Source organism: Bacillus rossius, chromosome 2 (assembly GCF_032445375.1).
Source record: "Bacillus rossius redtenbacheri isolate Brsri chromosome 2, Brsri_v3, whole genome shotgun sequence".
Taxonomy (NCBI): Eukaryota; Metazoa; Arthropoda; class Insecta; order Phasmatodea; family Bacillidae; genus Bacillus; species Bacillus rossius.
Genome location: NC_086331.1, coordinates 40,616,795 through 40,633,988, shown reverse-complemented (window position 1 = coordinate 40,633,988; position 17,194 = coordinate 40,616,795). Strand labels below are relative to the sequence as shown.

General features: G+C 37.4%; 1 protein-coding gene across 1 annotated transcript in view; it reads right to left on the bottom strand.

Moving 5' to 3' along the window:
* The window catches only part of LOC134529255 (vesicle-associated membrane protein 2-like), a 541,017-nt gene that overhangs the window by 295,649 nt on the left and 228,174 nt on the right, over window positions 1-17,194 (bottom strand). Inside the window, exon 2 of the mRNA XM_063363155.1 lies at window positions 1,397-1,538. Within this exon, the coding sequence (XP_063219225.1) occupies window positions 1,397-1,538 (142 nt within the window). The remainder of the gene's footprint in view (window positions 1-1,396; window positions 1,539-17,194) is intronic.

The following is a 17,194-nucleotide window of genomic DNA, read 5'->3' as shown; positions in this document are numbered from 1 at the left end:
GAAGAACAATTCTGAAGTGTCAGTTATAGTGTATGTACTAAATGAGGATAATAAGATGTGCTAGATTGGTGTAACTATACAAGAAATGAAAGACCATTCAATCTGTTGCTTGTGACAAATGAAAACAATGCTGCACACAACTGTTACATCATAAACTTTTCCCGACTTGTGAAACCTCAAGTTACAAAAATCAGCCCAAGATTAATGTGTGTAGATGTGCTTTAGGTATTTCGTTAATCAACCTCGAAAATTGTGTTTTACAGCTATACAGTGTCTTGAACTGCAAAAAATTAAATGTTTAAATTAATGTTGAACAAAAGTTGTTTAAGTTATTTAAGTATTACCTATTTTGCTTATTTTTCATAGTAGTGTATCATTAATGAAGTATTTTTTTTTATTATATTTTGATTTCAAAAGAAATAGTTTTTTATTTCTTGAACCAGTTGCTTTTATGGTAAATTAATTTATATTTAATTAAATTTTGATTTTTGCATTGATCAAGTAAATTAATCAGTAAATTAAGGAGTGATTTTTTTTATAATTTTTTTTAATTCGTCCCGACATTATAGCTAAAATATTACGAATTTCTAAGATAGTGGCCCAGAGGACCTAAAAGATGACGGGCGCCTTGGCAATAAATACGAATGCACTCAAGCGGGTAAAAATTAAACCAATATGGTGGTAGTGCCATCTAGCAGACGAAAAAACATATTTCAGAGATAAGATGGCAGCCTCCAGCAGACGAAACTAAATGGCTGCCATGACGTCACACTAACTGATGTAATATTTATATGAATTGATATAAGTGGTAGGAGGTCAGTTGGGCAGCAGCTACAATGAAGGAAGGATCATTCGCCATTTTTATTTTGCCCTCATCAGGTTCGAACCGAGGACTCCAAGCTCCATGATGAAACTTCGTTTTTTTAACCAGTTTTATTTAAATTGTTTTTAAAAATTTATTTATTAAATATTTTTTTATCAATTTTAAATATTTCTTTCCATTTTTTCTAGCAAAAAATTACAGATTTTCATAATGGCAGCCGTAAGGAAACGTGCATCAGTAACATCATAAGTCAAAATTGCGGTAATTTCTAGAATCAAAAATGGAGAAATAAAATGGCAGAACTGAAGTCATTTTTCAAACTATTGGAATCCAAGATGGCTAGTCAAAAATAGCGGCCGGGATCAAGGTCAAGGTCATTCTATAAGCTGTCGTGACGTCACAATCCAAGATGACATACATCGGCTCTGGCTCCTCACTCCGACTGCAGACACAGGTTAGGTTAGGTTAGGTTAGGTTAGCACGATGGAGGCCAATGGCCTTCGCTAGCATACACCCCACCTGGACTCTAACAATATCTTTAAGAGGGAGCTGATCGCCGAGCCGGACACGCACCTCGTCCACTTGGGCCTGCGTCTGCTGCAGTCGCTTCTGGGCGGCGATCTGCTGCGGAGTGCGCGGACCGCCCACGATGGCCCCATCGTCTCCCGCGCCCAGGCCGGTCCCGCCCGGCGACACAGGAGCTGCTTCGGCTGACCTGCGGGCGACACAACACATCACAGCCCTTACATAACTGCTCCGTGTGTGTGACAAATCTAACATTCATTCAACTGGCGTCACGTCCACAAATAATCCGTGTTAGAGCATCAGCGGATTTTATTTGTTTATTTTTTTTTATATGAAACATCTTTGCTCTCAGTATACGGCAATTGAAAGGTGTAATTTCGTGAATGAAACCGGTCTATTGAAACGGAAATGTATGAAAATGGTGCCGTGGATGTATCAGAAATCTCGAAAAGATGGTGGACCGCGTGATTCATCCGTATAAATTATCTTTTGCGAACTCTGGGGAATGTACTTAGCGTATTGGTGTGCCAAACTAAACTTTATAATAGTACATAAAAATTAATACATTATGCTATAATTTATGTTCATAAAAATAAATAATTACAAAGTTAAAAAAAATATGAATTGCAATTTTTACAATCCTTGGTTAACCTTGAAATATAGATATACAGCAGCATACATCATTCTGCAGAGACACCAAATTGTTAGCCTTCGTATATTCGCCATCATGTTGAATAAAAGAATTTCGTGATGAAATGTGTACTGTTAAATCGTAAATGTTGAATCAGCTCAAACTGTATAAGTTATGTTATGATTGTAGTGTGCTGGGGATCTTTAAGGTTTCACAATGTTATTAGAAATGAACAGAAACAAGGTGTGATTCTGTCTGAATATAGTTACGTCAAATTTATTCAAGGAAAATTTATAACAGATATTAAAAAATATAAACATACAATATCAATTACGTACTTAAACAGATCTCAGGTATATTCGAAAAAAAAAATATGGGTCGACCCTAAATTCAATTATAAAAAGTTTCATTCACAAAAAATACATAAACCAATAAAAAAATACAAATATATTTAAACTATCCCAGTATAGGTATGTACTTAAAGTCCAGAAATTATGTTTATATGATGAACTTCGTCTGACGGCGTAATTTAGGAAAGTTCAAAAAAAGGTTGAAAGATACAGTAGCACTAGAGGTCGGGGCTTCGTTTCCCGGAGATCACGCGGGACATGATGCCAGGGCGCCTGTGTGTTGTTGAGGAAGGGTGGTGAAAATGCCAATTTGGCGTCCGGCTCTCGGACCCTGTCTGCGAACAGTCCGAATCAAAACTGATCAGAACTTGTACACAGACAGTATAAACTGGGCAGAGAATGCCCGCAAAGTTAAGGGGAGGTTGGGGAAAGTCGCGGATCATAACTCACCAGACAGGGGAGTTGGCTTCTGTTTTCCGATGCGTCGCCAGCCAGGGACTGGATGCCGCGAATACGCGGCTGAGCGCGGACGATTCCACCATTTCAATAGAAATAATTTAAAAGAAAACTAACTATTACACTTTGTACTATGCAGACGGACTAAACTACTTAAAGCAGATCACAGGGATAGCATCGCTTATTTAATGGACTACATCTCGGTTGCGGCCGGATGGAAGTCTTGCAGTGTCTCGTCGACTCGCCGATAATCGCAAACTATCTGTCTGCAGTCGCGATGCGAAGTGTCTCGCGAAGAACCGCGTCTCGTAAATAAAAGTAAATGTTCAATCAAATGTGGAGGGGGGGACTGGGACGTCCGAAGTTCCCCAAGTGGGCATCATAAAAAAACTCTGACTTAGATGTGTCGAAGTTGGTAGCACTGGCCGACTTTAGCGCTACCTGTTGAGGGGTGTCTGAAATAAAAAAAAATCGACTCGTCAAGACGTCTGCTATAACAAGGGAATAAAGGGGCAGTCAGGAGCTGCACTCTGGTGGCCAAGATAAGAAGTTACTGTTTCTGCCGCTAGATGTCGTGGGGTGGTCCAACTTTGCACACACATTTTTTATGCAAGTCGTCCTTGACGCCGGCCAACACTTGGCGGGGTTAACGGCAGGGCAATGCTCCGAAGCTGGATTCTCAGAACTGAATGGCGCGCGGGGGGGGGGGGGGGGGGGAGGGAGTGGGCAAAAGCGAAACGACGCTGGGAACGAGCGTCCATGACGTGCCTTTCGAGGAGAGAACCTAATTCGTATTCGTGACGGTAAAGGCTATGGTCAGCTCGTCTCTGAGAAATGGTAACAGCTCATCCAGAGCTGCTGTATGCAGTTTTAGTCATTAAGTGAAAAATATTACAAGCCTGGGACGTGCCTGCGTGTTAAACGGGCCACCAACGACGTCTTAGATTTGCAAATGCTCAGATAGGTCTCTGAGAAAGGGTGCCTCGGTCTAACCTTTGAATATATATACTGTATGGAAGTCGCGAGTGGATAGGATTTACTCTACGTTTTTCAAAAGCGTATGTTGAGCAGCTTGGGAACTTCACCGCTGCAGTGCGCTGCCGTAACGCCCTGTATCGTCTTAGTTGTTATTTACACGTTAGAGTGCAGTACTGTCGCCCGCTGTCATTCCCCGCACCCCTCACCTATCATTCACTGCAGCTCAAGTTCGTTCAACGGGAGGGGGAAGGGGTGTTTGAAGAGTTCGACACTTGTCCACCAGGGACCACCACGAGTCGATGCCCTAGAGATGGTGGCGATTGCGGCGGTGAATTAACCAACTACCTCAAAACCGTATTAGAAATTTTAACCTGGGCTGGCGACTTCTATACAGTATATATATTCAAAGGTCTAACTGGCACAAAGTTTAACTAAAGAGAGTACACCAGCCTTACAAAGAGCAAATCACCGAAAGCAACCAAATTATAAATTTAAAAAAAATTTCCAAAAAAAATTTAAAATTATGTAAACATTAAAAAAACGTGCTTGAATACCAAATTTCCGGCACAGTAGGAAGTATTTACTGACTGATATCTGTCGCTTAAGGAAAAAAACCAATAAACATACACTTACATAGTGTTATAATAGGTGTTTAAAAAAATTTCAGGTTATCTTTGTTTTAATGTATCTATTGGACTGCAACTTTAAGCTTGAAAAATGCTTAAAAGATAGCGCCACGGTCTTAGTGTTTTAGTTAAGTAACACAATTTTAAATATATTTGACGCCATGTTTTTTTCCAGCACAATTTTCCTTGCTTACAAATTGCACATAATTTAAAGTCATGATTATAAATTGTTTTGACTAATCAAGTTTACAAAATGTATGCCGCGATAGTTTAACAAACATAATGTTTTCTTTGGCTCACCAATATCCTTAGTACAGCCCCCAATGTTCGCGAAAGTAAATATAAATGGGCGCATGTTGCCACCCGTGGGTACGCCCTCTTCACAAATTCGAGTCGTAGCTGTAGCAGTGGACTTTAAACTGTTAAATTTCCGTTGAGTAATGCGCGCTTATTTCAATGCATTTCTGGTGCATACAAAAATTTCACCTTCTACTCGTCTAAAGAAAAACTACCTAAAAAACACAGGCGATAATAATTCCTGTCTCGGAGGAAATGTCACCGCTTCAGCGTTGAGGCATTTACATGAGACGCGTTTGGTACTCCTGTTGTTCGGCTATGTCTGAGAAATCAAAAGGGGAGCGCGTTGTTTGACCTAAAATATTTGGCCTAAAACTGTTTCAGAACATTCACTTGGCCTAAACTTTTTTTACCTAAAGTTATTAGGCCTAAAATTATTTGGTTTAAAGATGTTTGGCCTAAACATATTTGGCCTAAAATCATTTGACATAAATTTGTTTGGCATAAAGTCATTTGACCTAAAATTGTTTGACATAAAGTCATTTGGCCTAAAATAATTTTTGACACTTATTTACCTACAATTATTTGGCCTAAAGTCATTTGACCTAAACATATTTGGCCTAAAGTCATTTGAACTTAAATTATTTCCTCTAAAGTCGTTTGGCATAAATAATTTCGCTTGAAGGTATTTGGCCTAAAACTGTTTTTAGAATAATTAACTCTGATCTTTTAAGAGATACTTTTAGCAAATAGTAGAATGTTTTAGTTACATCCAGCTATGCTATATGCGTTTATAGAGCAATAATTTACAACCCTTTATTTAGACATACAAAAATTTCTAAAATGCACACAGAATTGCAGTTTACAAGATTATTATAGCTGTAAATTGTAAATTTGCTCACTAATATAAAACTTGTTTTGCATTTGTAAAAATAAAAACAATGTAAGTGAAAGCATAGTGGTAGAGATGATGGAAAATATAATTTATAATTCAGACTCATAGCATTATGTTTTGAATTAAATAATACATGTAAACTACTTTAATTATACTAATCAATAAATTAAACAAAAAGCAATTTATTTAGCAAATAGTTGAGTCAGTTTTTTGAAGGCCATTTTTTGCACAAATTTTTTGTTATTTTTTAGTACTATCCTACAATGTGTTTTTATAGATTATTATTGTTTTGGTTACAATAAAACACTAATTAATGTGAAATTACTAGTGCGTGCATAAAAAACATTTACAATAAATCTAAAAGAATTTATTTTCGAAATGCTTTGGGTTAAATTTGCAGTTAATTATTGTACTGTCATTTAGATGAGACTTTTATTGCGCTTGCCTGTTGTATTTTATTCTTCCAATTATCGCTGTTACAGTGTGTGCACAACAGAACATTTGGATTACCGACATAAGGTAACAAGATATATTTTCTGTGCCCTACAGTATGACAAGACACTCACATAAAACATGTGGTGCACATTATTGGACTTTTCCAGGGATGGGGTATTTATTAAACGAATTAACCAGAAAATAAAATAATCATTCAATAATTTCGCTTATTAAAATAACCGCCAGAGAAGCAATATGTAAATAACAAGCAAATAAAGAACTTGTTTAATCCGCTAAACTAAAGTTAAGTTTTCTAGCCATGTTGAATGTTCGAAGAGTGTGGTAGATAAAGATAGAAAGAGCTAAATGTGCAAGCACTTCCTATTGCCAGAAATAAAGTTACTTTCTACCAAATAACCAAAAATCGTTGGGCCTAAATTCATTTGTAATAAAATAATTTTCGGAAACTTATTTGACCTAAAATTATTTGGCCTAAAGACGTTTAATCATGCAACAGAAATGGAAGGATCTGCGGGCGCACCAAGGAGGAATAATTTAACGTTACGGTTTATAATACCAATTTCGTCCAGATAGCCGACCACGTATGGCGGAATTAAAAGGATGGGATAGGCCACATCGTAAATGAATGACGAGAATATAATAATTATAATAATAATAATAATAATAATAACAGAATCTGAAAGACTTAACAGAATTCGGTGGAGTTGGTTTTGTGGGCTAGATACTGTCAATACGATTACCTTAATACAGTGTATAGTAAAAAAAATTATGCTAACGGTTTTTCATGAAACAATAAGGTTTTTAACTTTCTCCTTTGTTGAGCAAGGATAGAGTTCTAGTACAAGCCAGATTTTTTTTTTCATTTTTCATTTTTTTTTCATATTACTTTTATTATTTTTGTTTTTTCTGTGATTTTCTGATATTAACGAAAACGTGCGTCAATTTTCTCCGTGTGCTCCTGATTAATCCAGCCAATATTAGGACAGTATTATTCTTCGTGTGCCCATTCATTATTCCTGTCGAGACTTCCGTTGATGTGCTGCGAGTGCTTCTGCTTATTTCTGAGAAATCAATTTCTGCATGAAAAAAAAATAATTAATGAGGAATATAATTTTATTCAAAGTTTAATATAAATTGCTGAATTACTTTTTCTTAATCAGCTCTTACGATATTTAAATCAGGTGGAATTTACTCAAAATAAAACATTACTCAGTCCAATAATATGCTTTGAGACAGCTGAGAAGCACTATGATTCAAGACAAACTTCCTTCTTCTAGATGTATAGCGAATCCTTCCTTCTCTTGCGACCATGCGTGAGCATCCTGCATCCCGTATAAAAAAGTAACATTTACCTCAACACAACACGTGATGCTATCTGTTTGTGGGAAAAGGAACTACTTGCAATATGTTTCTTGTATAAAAAAACTAACTCTCACTGATGAAATATTAAAATAATTGAATTAAAGTAATGGTTACAATTTAAAAATCTCAGTAAACTTTGCAATAAGTCACAGTAACTAATATGGATCCTTCTTCGGTGTCTGCCACTGTATCGAAAGAACACCAGTGTACGTTTTGCAGCAAGGAATTTAACTTAAGAATGAATGGTAGACAACACGAGAAGAATGACTGTGTTTAAAGTCCACTTCGCAATATGGTGTGTTCGTTGTAGCAAGTCGTTTACGCTAAGAGAGAGCTTAAAAATTCACGATAAAACTTGTAACGCCAAGCCTGCTTACAAGCTAGAAGACAACGATGGATCTACTAATCTAAGGAAGATTGTTCTGCATTACGCCAATAATTTTGCTTGTCTTGAACGAGATTATGTTCATGGCTCTTCCGATCTCGACCAAGAACTTAAATTAAAGGACGATGATGCTTTATGGAAAAATGAAGAAAATGGAAGAAACCTTAAAATGATGTGATAATATATTCAAGCCGAAATCAAGTAGATCCTCTGTACTTTGTAAAAATGATGGACTCTAAAAATGGAAGCTTGAAGTCGATGAAGAAGCTTTGATATCAACGATTACGAATTCTTACAGTAATCTGGGTGAAGACGATGACTTCTACTATGTGGTGACAGTGACTCTGAGGCTGGTTACATAAGCAAAGACTGTTATTATGAACCTAAAACTGGCAAGAACGAAAGCTCTGATGAAGCCCTGAGGCCGAAACAATGGAAAAAGCATGTTTAAATAAATAATTTTGATCAAGCTTATGATGAACTCTGAGACGAAGGCGATCTTAAAAATATTAATAACATACATTCCAGGAAGATGACGATAGTAGAATAAATTTATAATATGTCATAGGAAGATCCTAACATATTGGTTGGTCGCCTGAGACTGTTGGTGGCATCGCTTCATAGAGGAAAATACTCGCACATCGACGAATTAGCCTCCATACTTAAGGGGTCCGCCTCATCAGGAGTGTATGTGTATTAGTGAGGCGGGATGATAAGCGTGATGCTCGCTGGTGCTTCTAGCGCGGTATAGCTTCTAAGCGCAAGGCTCTGAACTGGCGTGCAGACTTCTCGTACTCATAGGATAACTGTGAAATTTGAGCGGTGACCGTTACATTATATTGCCTGGAAATGAAGATAAATGTTTAATGCAAGTCCCTTAAGTGCTTCCAAGAATCTGTACCAGTTGTTTAACGCCAAAAAATTACTCTTAAAACATGCGTTTCAGCCATTTTAACTCTTCTAAAAACACAGTTTAAAAACTTAATCCGAAAACAAAAGTTCTTTTCACCCCTCAGCGAACTCTTAAATGCTTTTAGTAAGCAGTCCCCACTCGGATATCTTGAGTAGTTTTGAAATCGCAATGTTTTTCCTGACGCTCAGCACACCGTATGTGTGCCCGGGTAGGTAGAGCCCTTAAGGACTGAGGAACGCTGGCTACATAAAATAAATACTTGTTTAACTTGGATGTGTATAATATTAAGAAATAAATAAATACTTAAAACTTCAAAAACCTAATGTTTTATTTCTTGTAATCTGATTTTTACCTAAGACTTAATTCTCGTAATGCAACTTACTTTCTTTTTCATTGTTATTCCAAATGTGCTCTTTATTTATTGTGCTAAGAAATGTGCTTCCTTTTTAATTATGCTTCCTTTTCGTTGATTGTGCTTCCTCTTTGACAAACGTGCTTCCAATTGTTCTTACTTTCCTAGTTTTTGCGTCCATTGAACTTCCTCTTCGTTGATTGTGCTTCCTCTTTGACAAAAGTGCTTCCAATTTTGCTTCCTTTTCGTAGATTGTGCTTTAAATTGTGCTTCATTTTTGTTGATTGTGCTTCTTCTTCATTGATTGTGCTTCCAATTGTGCTTCCTTTCCTTGATTGTGCTTTCTTTTTCTTTGATAATGCTTCAAAATTGTGATTCCATTTTGTTGATTGTGTTTCCAAATGTTCTTTCTTTTCGTAGATTGTTCTCCTAAATTTGCTTCCTTTTCTATGAATGTGCTTCCTCTTCGTCGATTGTCTTTCTTACTGTACTTCCTTTTCGTAGATTGTACTTCCTTTTCTTTGATTTTGCTTCCAATTTTGCATCCTTTTGTTTCATTCTGCTTCCAATTATGCTTCCATTGTTTCGATTGTGCTTCTAAATTAGATTCATTTATTATGATTTTTTTCCCTCTTTGTCGATTGTGCTTCTGATTGTGCTTCCTTTTCGTTGATTGTGCTTTAAATGTGCGTCATTTTCGTTAAATGTGAGTTCCTGTGTGTTCATTGTATGTCCAGTGTGTGTACTGTGGGTCTATTGTGTGTGCCGTGTGTACTGTTTGTCCTTTCTGTTGATTAATGTGTGTTATTTCGTTAAATGTGCGTTGTTAATTCTGTAGTAGCTCTGAAGTAGCTCTGAATTTTTACTAGTCAAAAACCTCTTTGTATTTATAAAAAATTTGTTCCTTTAGTAAGCGTACAACATGTTCCATTGGTCTAAAAGCTTGTAATTGATTTTATCGACACTTTGGGTCTGGCAGTTCGAAGACTTTATCTTTACTGGTAAAAATATTTTTTAATATCTAATGACGAAGATGGTCATGACGTTCGGAAATGACTGGTCTATACGACTGACAATATTAATGACCTGGTCTTGAGGTCCGAAGAGACTTGGCCTATACATATAGCATTTTACAGTACTGGTCGGTATGGATTATATGTATGGAATAATTAGACTTCCATGTTAGGCATAGCGACAACATATTTATTTCGCCAAACAGGTATTTTGTCTAAAGTTGTTTTTCGAAGAGTGAATGATTAATAAACTCCACGAAAGGTAATGGGAAACCTAATATAAAATTTATTAATTTTTTACTTTAGTTATTCTTATCACAGGCCGAGAATCAAATGAAGTACGGAAATCTATCGCACTAATCATTATTTTAAGAACTGAATTTTTTTTAAATGAATTTTTGTTTTACCCGAATTTCTAGTTCAATAAATACAAATTCCCAAGATGGCGGATGTAAAGACTTACTGTAGGCTGATAGACGACATATGCCTCTTCCTAAAGTCCTCTGTACGTGAAGGTATAACAATCGTTAGTCACCACCACATGAAATTCAATAAAATTTCATTGCTCAATCAAGTCCCGAGCCCCTCATCATCTTGCATCTGTATTTCGATGTAAATGGATTGTAGACTCACTTAATGATGGACAAACTTCCTGTCGTAAATAACACTAGGTATCTAGGCATGAATATGCGAGTTGGGATTTCAGCACCATAAATATAGATGGGGTACATCGTATTTCGTGAAAATGGATTTGTCCTTCCCCGATGATTGTCATGACCGCCTATCAGATCTGTCTCTGGTCCCTGAGAATCGTATAATGCCAAATAGCTAAATGAGTAAATTTCTTTTTTACTCACGCGCCATTGAAAAAACAATGTTGTCCATTTGAAAATACTGCGCCACTACGTTCTGTATGGAGCTATCCTCGACAATGTTCATCGCATCTTTCTTTGGAATAGTCAGCCTGAAGGGCGAAATACATACATTTTAATTGCGAACGTCACGTCCAGGCTGTGAATCCCTTCGAAAAATCTTTCTTTAAATTATTTCCCAACACATTGTATGGGAAAAGTGTAGCAAATTAAAAAAAAAAAAAAACATAGGGATAAATTTGCTGTTTCACGTTATGGTTCGATAATGGCGCAGCAGAGCTGATTGGTCGGTCATCGATGAAAATTTTGTTCCATAGAGTATCAGAAACTTTCTATGACCTTTATAAAACATTTTACACTGGCATCGCCATTTAAGATATTTCAAAATTAGTTTTCTATGATTTTCATTTCATTATAATTACATTAAATTAAACACTTTACAACCCTTTTTAATTGTAACAATTTTACTTGGATAATTATTCTTAGATTTAACACATGTGTGATAACATTTATGATTCAATTCACCCCAATTAAGTGGCATGTTTCGATACTTCCAATTATGCACCAGGTAATGAGCAATACTTCCCCCTAGTTAACAAGATTGTAAAAATAATGGTGAAAGATGAAGCTGCTGACAGAATAATCACTGAGTAGGGATACTTCACCCAAGCTTTATGCGTTTAAGATGGAGGATGGGTCTTCTACTTGTAAAGCCAAAGGTTTCAATGCCAACGTACTGCGATCTCTTCTGTTTTCTCAGTACCTGGATTGCTTGCTTCGAAATTCCCGGGAACTCTTCAATCAGTATCACTTCCGATCACGAGGCCAAAGTGTGTTTACAGAGCGAATAAACAAGATAGCACTGTTTTCAGGACATTGTCTTACTAGCCGTACCCTGCCACGCTTCGCGGTGGCACATTGTGTATGCATTAAGGAGAAATAAGGGACAAAACAAAGCATACATTTCAAAGAAGTTTAATTTTGCAATACTTGTGGGTATACAATATATTTTTTTTTTCCAATTGTCTGTGTAGATATTATCGCCATTTGGTTTGCCGACACGAGAACAGGCAACATAATTATTTGTCCATGTGAGAAGCAATCAGCATCTAGATCTAAACCACACAATTCTAAAGATTGACCTTGAACTTTATTGATTGTCATTGCGAACAATCGAATTGGGAATTGAAATCTTTTTAGTTGAAATGGTGTATCAGCCAGGATCATGGGAATTCTAGGTGTGAGGACATATTCACCTTTGAAAGGCCCTGCTAAAATCGTTATTTCCACTACATTGTTCACAAATTTTTTAACTGCGAGTCGCGTGCCGTTTCACAGTTTTGGCTGATTAATATTTCGCAACATATTTAGCACACCTATTTTCAATTTTAAAATGTGTGGTGGCATCGCTGGCAGATCAAGTAAGTTCAAAAATTCCGTTGGATAATTAACTACTTCATCTGCTTCCACAACGGTGTCTATCGACTTATATGAACTTTATTTTTGGGGGAAACCTACCTCAGGTGATGCCCAGATACTGAAGAAATGACTCAGAGCTGCATGTGATGAGTAAACAGTGTCATCAGCAGCAAACTTGACATTAGATACTTTAGACGAATTTAATGTAGTTTGTAGCAAATTTCATGACATCGTCACCTACATGTATAGCCTGTCCACAGAGACAAATAAAACAAACATTCTATGGATGTTAGAAGAACTTTCACATGTGGCCACAAGGTTCGGCAATCTCCTGATCTTCTCCACCAAAATATTGCATGGTATTTACAGGCTTGAAATTTAAGAATGCCAAAGGCAAATTCCAGTCCTCACAAATAGGTTCAGAGCGAAGTTAAACTCTATTCAACAGACACCTCTTAACCCGAAGACCAGAACTCCAGTACCCAGCAACCCCTACCTGTCACAAACACCATATCAGTAGACCAATCAAGGCCATTATCTCCTCCCAGTTCAAAAACAGACCCACAGCCACTGCCATCCGACATGAACCTGAAATCTCACTTACCAATACCACAAACTCTCAGGCCTTCATCATCCTAACAATTTCCCTCACATGCCATCCGACCTTCCCCTCCTCGACCGTTATGGCACCGATATCCAACACCGTCACCAAAGCTACCTATATTACTTGTCCCATGCCCGAGCTCACATCTCAGCCCTCCCAACCAATGTATCTTCCCCTCACTGCAGCAGCCACTTACAACCCCTACTACCAATTTCAGTAGGCCTTCTCCTCTCTCCAAACCACTCCCGATCGGCACCTTTCCCCTTTCGCCTTTGATCTACCACTCTCCCAGCCTTTACCATGTACCTTGGCAACAACTGTGCCACAGTCAGTGACTGTGCCACCAATTTCACGGCCACACCTCCAGCTGCCAAAAGTCAGTCCTTCAACTACCTACCTACCATCGCCACCAATGGTCTATCATCCGCGAATCCACCCCCATCTCTCACAGCCACAGAGAATTTACCCCACATAAGTGCAAACCCAGGTACCCAGACCTGCAGCGCAAGAATGTGAATATCAGGTCTATGGAAGAATTTTCCACCCCATAGAAAGATTACTATCTGGTTTCCCAGAAACTAATGGGTTAGAACCTACAGAATCAATTAAATTACTATGTCACTTTCTTAATTTGTACCAAAAGGGTAACATACCCGATACTCTTAATACAGCCACCACTGAGTGAGCAAACCTCCATGGCCATAGAAAATAATCTAACCTTTGATCAGCATCATGCTGATCTACTCAGTTTTTTTATTCCAGCCTATATCCTCACGAATTTAAAATTAGATTGGTAGAACAGACTGCAGCAAAAGAACGCAGCCTTGCCACATTATGTGTCAGATATAAAAGAGGACGCACAAGTTCTTCGTCTCGGCGTATCAGAGAGAGATATATAGTGTCGACTATCGTTGATGGCATGAATCCTGCAGAGCGCTCACGTGCAGTGTTCCAGGCCAGACCACAAACATTTGCAGAACTAGGCCATCTCTGGATTCACAACATAAATTTCGAGTTCACTAATTTCCAATGAAACCAGCAATTACCTACTGCCCAACCAAACCCTAAACCCAGCATAGAAAATAAGAGTAAATACACTTAATCACATACCAAAATTAGTCTAAACATTTCTGGCCTACCAGTCTAATTTTTTAAATGAACAGAGACCATATTGCACACACTGGCACATATCAGTGAATGCTATAGAAAAATGTCGGTATAAAACAGACAACAAAAGATTTTCCACCCAAAACAGTAAGGAGGTGGCCCCGAAAACAGTTTTCTGGGTCACCTAACACAAACACACAATTTAATCACTCATTCAGATTCGTACCCGAACATTTAAATTGACCAGCCGACGAACCATGTCACGAAATTTGTAAACTGAAAACACCTGACACCGCAAAATTTTTAAGATTAAACAAGAACAGAAAATTAAAAATTATACAATAAAACAAAAGGGTCGAAAGGTAAAAAAAATATCTAGTCTTCATACAGCATTGCAACACAAGTATGGAACCTAATATTTCTGGCAAATAGGATCTGCCACAATATTTTTGCAAAGCAACCGTTTGTTTTACCCTATGCCAACTTTTCAATTGGGATTTACGAAATACTAGGACTTATCGACACAGGCTATGTCCGTAGCTTTATTTCAGGGCAACTGCTTACGATTTTGCAACAAGACAACTTATTTGAGAAAACTGAACCCATAAGCATGCATCAGAACAACCATTGAAAGTAAACACGGTAGCTTTCATTAAAATTAAAATTGATTTATTTTCCAGGAATTTTACATTTCTAGTATGGCAAGACTAAGCAACGGATCTCATTTTCGAATCCGATTTCATGGTCAAAAACGGCTTGATAATTGATCTGCAAGCAGCAAATTTCAAATTTCAATTTAATAAAGAAGTTATCATTTCTTTGTTTCCCCTGCAAGCAGGTATCAGATTAATGTGAAAACAATTGAGACTGGAATTGATTATGGAAATGAGTTGTCCTTCGACCACCTCAATACAGACCAGAGAAAAACAATCAAAAATTGATGTCATGATTTTTCAGACATATTAACAAAAAGCCTAGGGCGGACACTTTTAGTACAATATGAGCTAAAACTTTTGGACGAATCTCCAATAAAATGTAATCCTTATTAACTATTAGGCCCCAAGATGCAAATTATGCGCGAACCCATAGAAAGTCTATTGGACAAAGATGTGATCGAACCCTCTACCTCCAGCTTTGCCTCTCCAGCATTTTTGGTGCCTAAAGGTCAAGGTCACCAAGTAGTTTTTGACTTTAGAAAGGTCAACTGGCAGATATAAATAGAGATGGTGCCCTTACCAGATTTCAATTCAGCTTGTCATTGGTTCAGCAAAGCCAAATTCTTTAGTGTTTTCGACCTTAACTCTGCATATCACCAGAGACCATTAACTCGTGGATCAAAAGACATTAAAGGGTTTTCCATCCCATGGAATTTGTACCAGTACAAGGTAGTTTCTTTTGGCCTAGCCAAAGGCGCATAAGTATTAACCCGCCTACTCGACCAGGTTTTCGATGATTTAAAATTAAAAAATTTGTATTCAGCTACCTTGATGATGTAGTCGTCTATTGTGAGACTTTCGAAATGCATATAAATTCACCTGTCTGAAGTCCTTGACTGGCTGTGTAAAGCCGGACTCACTGTCAATACCAAAAATGTCAAATTTGCAATCTCGGAAATTTCCTTTTTGGGGCATTTAATTTATAGTAGAGGAGTTAAGATTGACCCGGCCCGCACACAAGCAATAGCTGATTTCTTACCACCAAAAGACCCAAAAAAGATTACAATGTTTATTGGCATGGAAATTTATATTCAAAATGTATTCCCAATTTTGCTTTCTGCAAGAAACACACAATTAAAGTGGGGTCCAGAACAATACAAAGTTTTTAATTATTTAAAACAAGCTATAGCAAGTCCCCCTGTACTTTGAATGTCTGATATCACCACACCTTTTATTTTACAGACTGATGCCTCGAGTGTCGCCATTGGGTCCATACTGTCCCAAGAATTCGTAGATCACAGACAACCAATAGTCTTTGCCTCTCATACTCTAACCAATCACGAGACGAAAGCTTTGTCGATATACGAACTCGAGTGTCTCGCTATTGTTTTTGGAATATACATGTTTGGCCAGTACATAGAATCACAAGGAGTTTCTATTAGAAACTCACAATCAGGCTCTTTCTTGGCTTCTGGCCCACTCCAAGCAACTAGGAAACTTGGCAGATGGATAACGAACATTTCTTCCCTCAAATTTACAATTCAACATATTCAGGGATAAAAAAATATCCTGGCAGATACTCTCTCTTGAATGTTCGAGAATCCCTCTAACTCCAATATTCTGGACGAACCTCCAATTTCATGCAACACACTTCTCACAGATTTCCTGTTGGAATTTTCAGACTTGCAGTCACATAAAAATTCAGACCCAAAACTTTCGGAAATTATCAAACAAAAAATTCATGATCAACACCTAAATATTGTAAGCTTATAAAGAGACTCCTGTATAGACGAACACAACAATGCAAAAATTACAGAATTTCACTTCCGCAAAATTAAATGGACATGGTTTTTCGGTATTTCCATTCCTCCCCCATTGGAGTATTTCTGAGCACTTACAAAACAATTGAAGGCATACGCCAACACTTTATCTGGGACAGAATGCGCCAAGATATTACGGAAAGACTAAAAATAATGTAAATTATGTGCACTTAGTACACCATATCAGAAAACATAATTTTGAATTTTTTACTTCTTGTGTGGCCGAAAGGCCCATGAAAAAAATATTAATTGATTTTGTAGGACCATTCCCACATTTAAAAACTGGACACTCCATGCGCCTAGTCTATATCGATGCATTTTCTAAATTTGTATGGCTCATACACCTTCGGAGAGCCACCACACAAAAAACAATAAAAGCATTGCAAAATTAAATTTTTAAATTATCCGGAATGCTATCAATCATTGTCTCAGATAAAGCGACTCAATTTAAATCAAGAATCTTCAAGAATATGTGTTTTTCACATGGCATCCAACATGTAACTACATTGCCATACTACCCACAGCCTTCGCCTGTAGAGAATTTCAACAGGAACATCCGATTTGCTCTAGTAGAATATCATGCGAACTTGCAGGACAAATGGGATTCCAACCTAGTCTGGTTACAAATAGCATTTATTTATGCCAGACATGAAG